Here is a 10,881-nt window from a genome sequence, read left to right as displayed (position 1 = left end):
CTCTGAGCAGGGTAACTTTGGGGAGCGCAGGAGGAAGGTGAAGAGTTCTGCAGAGCGCGCACGAAATGCAAAGGCGTTTGCTGCCAGCACTTGGAGCAAACACGTCTCCCCCGGCTACTGCAACCTGGCAGCACCTACGGCTCGTGGCCCCCACCACTGCCAGTGAGGTGGGCGTCCTCCCATCTGCACATGGGACATGTGGCTCCCAGTAACGTTCCTGGACCATTGAACCTCCTTTGCAAATGCTCCGGTTTTGGGGAGCCTCCAAGCCCTGACCTGGCAGGGTCCAGCGAGTCCCTATTGCAGCCGCCCCCCCCAGTCCTCAGACCCCTCCCTGCTCCATGCAGACGACTTTAATTGAAGTAAGGTGGCTGCTGCAGGCGCATCCCGCACAGGATTCATTGGAAAAGTGGCTCTCAGAAGTTTCCCACCATTACCTACGTGCCATCTCCAGGGACCTGCTGTCCTCACAGCCACCTCGTGCACGGCTCAAGCAACCGCGTGCAAGCCAGCCCCACGGCGCTGCCCTGGCCCAAATCCCACGGAGAAGCACCCGGTGTACAGGGAACACCCGTCCTGTCCCATCTGGCCACAGGTCCCATCTGGCCACAGTTGGGCTCTTTGCCTCGGGGCTCCAATTCTACTCCTGTTGCAGCCGGAGGGGTTTTGCCAGGGGATGCAGGATGCGGCCCTGACATGAGCTGTTTGCAGCCGGCTCGCATGGAGCTGGCAGCTTGGGAAGGGCCCAGGCTCACCTCCCGCCTGGCCTTGGGCTGGATTTGATAACAAGGAGGGAGGATGCGCGTTCAGGCTGCTCACGCCCCTCCAGGCTGCTCAGCCCCGAGCCCCAGCTCCGCTCTGCTCCTGCCTCCTCGCCCAGTGCCTGGTGCAGAGCTGTCTGCCAGCGTGAATCAGCAGCACCTGCTTAACCGTTTCCTCGCAGGGTCCACGTTGGCTCCGGAGAGGGGGGACGGTTCAGCCACGCCGTGGCCAAACCCCTTCGCGCCTCCCTTGCACCCCAGGCTGCGACCCTCACCAGCCCCATGGGAGTTTTTCCCTGCCCCAGCCCCATGGGTCGCACGGATCAGCCCTGCGCCGGTGGGAAACCCACAGCCACCTGGCCGGGTCAAAGCAGAGCAGCAAACCAGACGGCAAACTAGCAGCAAACCAGCCTCTTGCAAAGCATGCCGGCGTCACCGGCTTTGCCCGAGGACCTGCCATCGTGCCGGGGGCATCTCATCCCCCCCATACTTTGCCATAGCTGGAGCAGCACGTGGGCATTGGTGCCCGCGCTGGATGCGGTGCTGAGGTCAGGTACTGCCAGTGGCCAGTGCAGCAGCACGGCAGCCTTGGAGCTGTCGCGGCGTGGTGGGAGACGCTGCTGCTGGGCTCCCCGGAGGGTTTGCAGGCAGTTGGGCTCCGCTCATGGTGCTGCTCTGGGCTTCCTCGGCTGTTTCTAGTCCATTTGTCTTTGCCATGAGTGGTTTTCATGTGCCAATAGCAGTGGTGCATCGTGGTGGCATTTGGTGCTATACCCCCTGACAGAGCCTCGACCAGCCCCGTGCCGAGATAAGGGAGAGCAAATGACCTTCCCCGTGGCCAAAAACTGGAACCCCAGCCTGACTCCCTCTCCCTAAACCCTTGCACTCATCCTCGGCCTCATGTGCTTAGAAAAGGAGCCAAAACATAGCAGCTATTTCACATTGCAGCCCTGTGGATGGTTTGATTTGACAGGCCAGGTCGGTCCCTGTGTTTAATTGCAATAAAACCGGCTCAGACCATTGGGTTCTTTCCAATTGCCAAGCTGTGGCTTTACTGCCGGCAGCCCCTGGGTGACAGCATGCAGCAAATTACGACCCCGTCCCCAGCTCATGTGCTCTGGCAAACAAGGGTCCCTGATGCCCTCGGCTCAAGCCGCACCGGCCGGGCTGGGCTGCGGCTCCATGGCGGGATGCTGCGGTTGCAGAAGGGGTTTGCACCGGGGAAACGTCATGCGTTGCATCTGTTTGTGCTCGGGGTTGGTGTCAGGGAGCTCCCCCCTTGCTCTGACTCCGCAGATCAAGCACAGCTGCCAGCATGGCTTCCCCTTTCCCTGGCTGCTTTCACCAATAATTAATCATCGACTCCCCTCCCAGCCCCGTCAGCGCTTGGTCCCGCAGCAGGGCTCACACCCGGCCCTCTCCGGTTGACCACGAGTGTGAATCTCCTGCTCCAGGACAGGATGGGGACAGGGATGGGGACAAGGATGGAGACACAGGCTTGCTCTGTGCTCCGCTCCCCTCCTTGCAGCGCATCCGCCACCATCCTGCCTTGGCAAAGGGCTCTTTGCAGCAGGAGAACCCGCACCGGGAGGCTCTGCAGCCCCTCCTGGTCCTTGGTCCCCACGGGGCTCAGCCGATGTGCAAGCAGGCAGGATGGGGACACACGCAGGCAGCTGCCTGTTCCCTGTATCCCATCCCCATCACCCGCTTTTCGGCTGCAGCAGAGGTGCTGGGGCCAGGGCAGCCAAAAAACCTGGAGGCAGAGCAACCTGCCGCCCAGACGCAGCTTCTCCCTGGGGCTGGTGCTGGTGCCCCGCTCCTCACCGGGGACCCCAGAGCCCAGGAAAGGGCACCCCCATCCGACAGCGCACCCCGAGGCTGCTGCACCAGGGGTTGCACATTTAATGGTGGTGTTACAGCAAAAGCAAAGCTCTGGCAAAGGCAAAGAGAGCGGGGAGAGTCAGGGGCCCGGCTGGCCCCCCCGGGGGACCCAGCTTGTCCCTCTCGCCCTTCCCGGGCCTTGGGGAGCCGCGGGAGAGAGGCAGGCAGCTGGCACAGATCCCGGAGCGGCGCTGGCCCAAAGCTCTGCAGCCCCTCTGTGCCCCGGGTGCCTGGGCTCTTCTGCCAGGGGCAGGGGACGGCAAAACCGGGCTGTCTCTGCCTGCCTGGGGACAGGGCACCGCCGGCGAGGGCTGCCGGCTGTGGGAGTACGGGCAGCTGCCCGTGCCCGCAGTGTCGGCAGTGCCAGCCCTCTGCAATGCAGCAGCCTCCTGCCTGCGCAGGGTCGGTGGCCACATCCCCGGCCCCATTGGAGGGCAGAGACCCCCCTGCAATGCCAGCAGTGGCAGAAGCTGCCCGGGGGGTGACACGAGCTGCGGCAGTGCTCAGCGCCGAGCGGGCTGATGGGGAGAGAGATGCAAGGGGGCGGCTGCAGCGGGAGCAACCCAAGGGCACGCGGGGGGCAGGAGCTGGGACAAACTTCACTGTCACTCGATGCCAAATGCTCTGTGGCTTCTCTCCGACAGCTTCGTGGAAACGTGGGGTCAGAGGGGCAGAGCGGAGCCCCCTTGGCCGAGGGTGCCCAAGCGGCAGCGTGTGGCTGGGGCTGGCAGCTCGCCACGCCACGGCTCAGCTCAGCCGCCGGCACTGCGGGCGCTGGGCATCACCGCCAGCCGGCTTGATGCAAAGCGACGGGCTGCGCTGGCGGGGCCGGGGCAGCGGGTGTGGGGCTGGCACGTGCTGCGCAGGCAGCCGGGGCGGCCCAGCATGGCGGGGGGCACACGCGTGGGCAAGCGAGGCTGGTCGTGCGTGCGGGTGTGTGGCAGGAGAGCGACAACAAGGCGGCAGCGGCAGCGTTAGCTGGGAAGTGATGCAGAGCCAAAAATAACCCCCAAGCTGCGGCTCAGACCAGGTAACGGCGAGGAGTGGGAGCTGTGGCAGCCATGTCCCGCAGTGCCCCATGGCCTCGGCTGCTGGCAGCTTGGTGGGGGCGGCCGCGGCCAGCTCACGTGTCCGTGCGTCCCAGGGTACCTCCAGCCGTGGGTGTGCTCCCCCCCAGCATCCCTGTCCCAGTCCCCGGCAGGGCTGGGGCTGTCACCCCAAGGATGCCCTTGCCGTGCCAGCGCAGCCTCTGCAACAAAACGAAGAGCCAGAGACCAGAGGCACAAGCAAAGATCCCGGCGCTGAGCACTGCACCGTGCCCGCAGCTTGCAGGAGGGACGGCTGCACATGGCACCCTGTGGGGTCCCTTGGGGGCTGTGCCACTGGGTGCTCTGCCACTGCTGAGGGTGCACCAGGGCAGCCCGTGGGTGTTCGGGTCGGGCGCTTTCACGGGTGGGGAGGGCGGTGGTTGTGCCGTGGGTGCCAGGCAGGCGCGGGCGCCGCGTGCTGCCGGCTGTGGGGGGACGGTGCTGGCTGCGCTGCGCGCCGCCGCGATCCCCCATCCATCTGCGTCTCGGCGGCTGAGCAAGGGACAGTCACGCGTTTATTTTTAACCGGCTGGGGAGGGCGGCGGGGATTGGTGCCTCCCTGGTTATATCACTAAATCCCTGCCAGGCCCTGTTAGTTCCAGCACAGCGAGTCCTGCACAGTGCTCCAGTAACCGTTTCGGCCCCCCATCCTCCCGGGGCTGTGCCCTGCCCCAGCCCATGGGCTCCTTGGGGCCAGCTGTGCGCACAGCTGGAGAGCATGGGCACCCACCAACTGTTCCCTGGGTGGGCACCAGGGCACCAGGATCCCGCACCCCCCAGCCCTGCTCTCCCATCCCGTTGCCCTCTCCCAGGTGCGGGGTGGGATGCGGGCAGCCAGGTCCCCGCTGGCTGCTCCATCTCCCCAGCTGAAGGGATGGTGCACAGGGACCATGGCCACATCCTGCTCCCACAGCCCTTTTGAGGACATATCAGGAGGAAACTGGGGCAGTTCATGGCCACTTTGTCGCCATCCCAGTGGCAGATGCCATGTGGGACAGGCCCAGCACTTTCCGGTGGGAACGCTGTCAGGATCTGGGGCAGGATGGGGATGACAAGGATGCTCACGGTCACCGCGGTCCCCTCTCCATCCCCATTCGATGCCACCCACCAGCCCCCAGTCCCATCCCCAGCCACGGCTCTCGGCAAAACGGCAAAGGGTTAAGCTGTGCAGCGGGGCCACGTGACGCTCCGGGGATGCCGTTTTTCTGAAGATCAGGACGGATTAGGGTGGAATATCACGGTGAGAATTTCTTCGGGTGGCGCATCACCCCCGCCGGCCCTGCCGTGCCCCCTCGCCCTGCGGCTCCCCGGGGACGCATGGTGCTGAGCCAGGCCCCCGGCCGGTGAGCTCCCCACCGTGCTGCTCCCCACGACTCTCCCTCCCAGCACAGCCGGTTTTGGGGGGGTTTGGATGGCACCGAGCGGGTGGTGCATGGTGGGCACTGGAGGGGTCTGTGGGTCCGGAGCTGGAATGGGCACCATCCCCATTCCTGTCCCCATCCCCTGCAGCCAGATGCTTGTCCCACAGTGTTGTGGACAGGAGGGATGGGGGTCCCCTGCTCACCCCCCCATGACTCCCCCCTCTTTTCCCCTCAGTGCATGAGGCTGGTGTCTGCCCGAGAGCCGCCCAGTGCCCGCACTGACGCCCAAGGCAGCGCCGGGAGCCATGTCGGGTTCCTACGACGAGTCGGCAGCGGCCGCGGAGGAAACAACCGACAGCTTCTGGGAGGTAAGTCCCAACCGCCTTCTCCTCCCGCGGGGCACCCACTGCCATCACTGCATCCCAGGGTGTCCCCTGGGGTGGGGGGGATGGCACTGCCCTCCCCTCCCACAGCAAGCCCTGCCTGCGGGCATCCCTGCCGCGGTGGCTCGGGTGTCCCAGACGGCTCTGCTGGAGGTCTCAACCTCCGCTGTCCCCAAGGGGTGCAAAGCGATGGAGGGGACCGAAAGGAGTTGGGTTTGAGCAGCCCCAAAGCAAAAGCTCCGTCCCTGCACCCCCAAAGTGCCCAGTCCTCCCCCAGTCCCCACCCTGGGCCAGCTGGGGCTGAGCCAGGCAGCCTGGCCACAGCTCCCACACCTGCCTGTCCCCGTCCCCATCCCCGTCCCTCTCCCAGGTGGGGAACTACAAGCGCACGGTGAAACGGATCGATGACGGGCACCGGCTCTGCAATGACCTCATGAACTGCGTGCACGAGCGGGCCAAGATCGAGAAGTCCTACGCCCAGCAGCTCACCGACTGGTCCAAGCGGTGGAGGCAGCTCATCGAGAAAGGTACCATGGCTTCCCTGGGGGAGGCTCCCCCCCGGGACACCTGGGTCCCATGGGTCCCCGTGCACCATCACGACTTCACCTGGTAGAAGTGGAGGAGGTAAGGGCTGTGGAGTGGCACTCAGCTGTCCCCTCTGCCCCGCAGGTCCCCAGTACGGCAGCCTGGAGAAGGCGTGGGGTGCCATCATGACAGAGGCAGACAAGGTGAGCGAGCTGCACCAGGAGGTGAAGAACAGCCTGCTGAATGACGACTTTGAGAAGGTCAAGAACTGGCAGAAGGATGCCTACCACAAGCAGATCATGGGAGGCTTCAAGGAGGCCAAGGAGGCGGAGGACGGCTTCCGGAAAGCCCAGAAGCCCTGGGCCAAGAAGCTCAAGGAGGTGTGAGGAGAAGCACAGTGTGTCCCAGGGCACCCGTGCCATCTCCCAGCTCTGGCTCTGGGTGCCTGGTCCAGGCTGGGAGAGCCGAGTGGCACCTCCCTGCAGGCAGACGGGTGGGCAGGGGGTTGTGACTGCTACCCTGATGTCCCTTCTCCTCTCCACAGCTGGAGACAGCCAAGAAAGCCTACCACCTGGCATGCAAGGAGGAAAAGCTGGCGATGACCCGGGAAGCCAACAGCAAGGCAGAGCAGTCCAACACCCCCGAGCAGCAGAAGAAGCTCCAGGACAAAGTGGAAAAGTGCAAGCAAGACGTGCAAAAGGTGTGAGCCACTGCCCTGCTCCGGGCTCACAAGGCATCAGGCAGGGAAAACCGGTGGAAATGGCCACCGCCCCCCTTTGCTTCCATTCATTCCTATTTTCCCATCCCTACGCTCCTGTAGAAGGGTGAGGACTTGCAGGCAGTGCTCAGGGGAGTGTGACCAGGGCAGAGATTTACCCCTGTTACTGGAGCAAAATCTCTCCAACAACCAGACTGATTTCACCCCAGAGAGGCTCTTGGCTCAATCTGGGCTCCCCAGCGTGGTGGCCCCCAAACCAGACCCTCTCAGCACCCAGAAAGGGCCTCTGAGGTGCCCGAGGTGTAACCAAGGTACCCTCCTGCACTTTTGCAGACTCAGGAGAAGTATGAGAAGGTGCTGGATGAGCTGAACAAGTGCACCCCACAATACATCGAGAGCATGGAGCAGGTCTTCGAGCAGTGTCAGCAGTTTGAGGAGAAGAGGCTCAACTTCCTCAAGGAAGTGCTTCTGGACATCAAGAGGCACTTGAACCTGGCTGAGAGCAGCAGGTAAGTGCCTCCCGCGCTGGCCGGGCAGAAAGTGCCCACTCAAGGTCTCCTTGTGCGGCCCAGAAAGCAAACCAAGCCCTGGAGGGACCGAGTGCTTCCAGGACAACCCATCCCCTGCAATACACAGGAGAGGGGTTTCTGGCCAACACCATGGTCACTAAGAGGTACCAGAGTGGCATAGGGCTGTGCGGGAGCCTGGCACCCCCCAGTGCCTCGTAGGAGGTGACACAACCTGGGCATGTCCCTGTCCCACCCCGTCCCCAGGGCACCCCCACCCGCAGCACCCCGACCCACGTCTCTCCTTGCAGCTACGCCAACGTCTACCGGGAGCTGGAGCAGACCATCCGCCTCTCGGACGCGCAGGAGGATCTCCGGTGGTTCCGCAGCACCAGTGGCCCCGGGATGCCCATGAACTGGCCCCAGTTTGAGGTGAGGCTGGGCAGCCCAGTTGGGTGGCCCTGTGGGGTGGCCAGGCGCTCAGGGCCCCATTGCTTTGTGCTTGCAGGAGTGGAACCCAGACCTGACGCACACGATAACGCGGAAGGAGAAGCAGAAGAAGGGCGAGGGGGTGACCCTGACCAACGCCAGCAGCACGGGCGAGACGGGGGCAGCGGCGGGCGAGCGCGGGAGGTGAGGGACGGCGGACAGGGGAGATGCCATGGGAAAGGCATAGCATTTGCCTGCGCAAACATTGCCGGTGCTGTGGGAACATGCAAGGGGATGCAGGATGTCCTTGGTGACAGCCACTGGTCTTCTCTGACCTCCCTCACTGTCTTGCTGGACATGTCATTAGCTGGGGGTCCTGCTCGCTGCAGCCCCCGCTGCCCTGTAACCTGGGGAAAGCCGTGGCATCCTCCCAGATGTTGATGGCACACAGTGCCTGCTCACCCCGCCGGGCCCCCACCCGCTCTGACGGGCTCTCTCCCTCCTTCTCCCCCACCCCAGCGTGAGCAGCCATGACCGCGGGCAGACCTACAGCGCCGAGTGGTCTGATGACGAAGGCAGCAACTCCTTCAACACCAGCGAGGCCAATGGCGGCACCAACCCCTTCGACGACGAGTCGGCAGGGAAGGGTGTGCGGGTGCGGGCTCTGTATGACTACGACGGGCAGGAGCAGGATGAGCTCAGCTTCAAAGCAGGTATGGTCCATCACCAGTGCCGGGTCGGCCAGGGCTCATCTGCCGGAGCTGCAGGTCCCCCACATTTTGGTGTGAAATCCTTCAAAGAATTTCTGAGTTATCTCAGCCCTTCAAAATGTTGAACTGGCAGAAAGGGGAAGGCAAAAACTGAGCCCAAACCCAGATGGGACCGGAGAGATGGTGGGATGGGGTGCGTGAGGTCTCATGGGTCACCCTTGCCTTTCTACTCTACCAACCTGCGTGCTCAGGATCAGTCCTAGAAACCCCCAGCAGCTCCATCCAGGGGAGAAATGAGGGGACAGAAGAGGCTCCACCACTTGCAACAAACTCTCCCCTTTCCACCTTCCTCTCCAGGTGATGAATTAACCAAACTCGGTGAAGAAGACGAGCAAGGATGGTGCAAAGGGCGCTTGGACAACGGGCAGCTAGGTCTCTACCCTGCCAACTACGTGGAGGCAATCTAAGTCTTGTGGTGTGCTCCTCATCGCCTCAGCAGATAAATCCACCCTCCGTTGTCTCCATCTCTCCACCAGCCAACCAGCCATTTTGCCGTCTGGTCCTCCACTCCTTACAGTTAGAGATTCAGACATATTTTCCGACCAAGCTTTTATTTTTTTAAGAGTTGTCTCCGAAGAGTATTTTGCATAGTCGCTTTCTTCTTCTTCTAAGATAACGTGAAGCGAAAGATGACGTTGTCCGTTCGTCTACGTTAGTTGATTTTTTTTCCAAGCGAAAAGCTGATACCTCAAGATCTTAAAGCCCAACCAGTGAGAGCTCCTGATTGGTTGGTTTTTAAAGATACTGAAATCATGAGCCGCCTTCTGATTGGCTGGAACTGTTCCGAAATGCATGGCACTGAAGCTCCTGGGACCAATCAAATTCACTCCAAAAAACCAAGAGGGAATGGAGTCTGACTCCATTTTTTTGGTGTTTCCATGTTCTTCTCCCCAGCTCATCCTCCCTTCCTGAAGGAAGGGGACGAACGTCCCCTCCCGCCCCGCCGCCACCTGGCCCCATCTGCGGGCAGGTCCCTGCTTACGGGCAGAGCTGGTGGCAGATTGAGATGCCCCGGTGAGGTGGGACCAGCCCCACCATGGAGCTTGGTGGCATCTCCTCTCCTTCCTCCTCCTCCTCCTCCCGGCCAGGCTGCCACCGTGTCCGGAGCGGACGGAGGCTCCCGAGCCGATGCCCCACGGCTGCTGCAGGGAGCAGCATCGCCCTTCGCGAGGGCAGTCATCCAGCGCACACCAGATCCAGGGTCAGATGGCCCTAAAATCCACCGCTGTTCGGAGGAGGACCCACCGCAGCTCGATGCTGCTGGAAGCGCCTTCACACCCAGCCTGGGATAGCGGAGACCAGCTTGGATGCTGCTGGGGATGGTCCCAATCCGCCCCCTTCCTGAAGAGAAGCAGGAGCAGAGCAGGGATGGGGGATAAGCAACGTCCAGCCTTGCACAGTGCCGGCAGGAGCTGCAGCCAGCCGGAGGATGAGGAGGGCTCAGTGCAGGCAGCAGACCCCAGCCCGGGCAGCGAAGCAGCTGCCTGGCGAAGACGGCCAAAACCAAGACACGCCAAAGCAGGGGAACGGCCGCAGGCTTTGCCCTTCGCTTTTCCCCAAGGGGCTCTACCCACCCTGCACTTGGGCTCTGCAATCGGCTGTGGCGTGGACGGGACCCCCTCAGCACCCACGGGTGCTGCCACCCGTCATGGTCACCCCAACCCCTCTGCCCCAGGCACATTTGCCATCCCAAGCTCTTCCTTACAGATCTTCTCTCATTTTTTTCCATACCATCACCCTCAGCAGCATCGATGCCGTCGCATTCCTGCACGCTCCTCCCACTCCTCTCCTGCCCCCTCCATAAGCTCATGAATTTTTTGGCCCCAGGGATCAAGTGTTCTCGCAGAGGCAGGAGACGCACCATGTGCTGGGCACGGTGGGCAAGAGCCGCCTGGCCCTGCGTCCCCTGCCAGGTATGCAAACGGGAAAAAAACCACAAAAAAAGTCAGAAAAAACCCAACCAACCACCTGTCTCAGCAATGCACCCCGGTTTTTTGTACATTGATTGTGTAATTTAAGAAGTATATATATAATATATATATATATATCGTGATTGTATTACCGTGGATACAACAACAAAAAGCAGCAAGCGAAAATAACTGAGCTCTGTAAGCGTCCTCCGGGTCTGGGTCCTCGTTTGCCTCCGTGCGCCGGTCTCACCCCCCGTCAATGTGGCTGTCGGGGTTACGGACCCCCACCCGGGGTGGGCGCTCGAGCCCCACGTGCCTCGGGGAGCCACAGCCACTGCACCCCCAGGTAGGGACACCCCCCCCCTGAGGCTTTGGGGTGCAGTGGGATGGGGGGCTCGGATGCATTGCTGGGGTCCTGGGGTACAAGGGGGCTGCGGGAGGTGGGGAGCAGCCACTGACTTTGGGGACCCCCCTGCCAATGTGCCAGGCAGAGCCTTGTGAAGCCCACGGGGGGATTCAAGATGAAGCAGTTTTTGGGGCCATTCCCAG

At 62.5% G+C, this 10,881-nt stretch overlaps 1 protein-coding gene across 1 annotated transcript; it reads left to right on the top strand.

The window, feature by feature from the left end:
• Window positions 1-5,396: 5,396 nt before the first annotated feature.
• Window positions 5,397-8,829, top strand: PACSIN1 (protein kinase C and casein kinase substrate in neurons 1). The gene is made up of 9 exons (XM_059831163.1): window positions 5,397-5,459; window positions 5,845-6,001; window positions 6,144-6,379; window positions 6,544-6,699; window positions 7,051-7,226; window positions 7,535-7,655; window positions 7,732-7,856; window positions 8,172-8,365; window positions 8,720-8,829. Exons 1-9 carry the CDS (start codon window positions 5,397-5,399, stop codon window positions 8,827-8,829), a joined length of 1,338 nt encoding a protein of 445 aa, XP_059687146.1.
• Window positions 8,830-10,881: the final 2,052 nt, after the last annotated feature.

The sequence above is a fragment of the Gavia stellata genome, chromosome 30 (assembly GCF_030936135.1).
Source record: "Gavia stellata isolate bGavSte3 chromosome 30, bGavSte3.hap2, whole genome shotgun sequence".
NCBI classification, from domain to species: domain Eukaryota; kingdom Metazoa; phylum Chordata; class Aves; order Gaviiformes; family Gaviidae; genus Gavia; species Gavia stellata.
Note: the sequence above shows the minus strand (reverse complement) of the source record. Positions and strands in the feature narration are given on the sequence as shown.

Bases quoted from the DNA above. Each gene is read 5' to 3' on its own strand.
- PACSIN1 (XM_059831163.1), top strand. From the start codon at position 5,397: ATGTCGGGTTCCTACGACGAGTCGGCAGCGGCCGCGGAGGAAACAACC. The intron at 6,380-6,543 runs GTGTGAGGAGAA...TCCTCTCCACAG, and splicing joins GGGCCAAGAAGCTCAAGGAG to CTGGAGACAGCCAAGAAAGC. The intron at 7,857-8,171 runs GTGAGGGACGGC...CCCCCACCCCAG, and splicing joins GCGGCGGGCGAGCGCGGGAG to CGTGAGCAGCCATGACCGCG.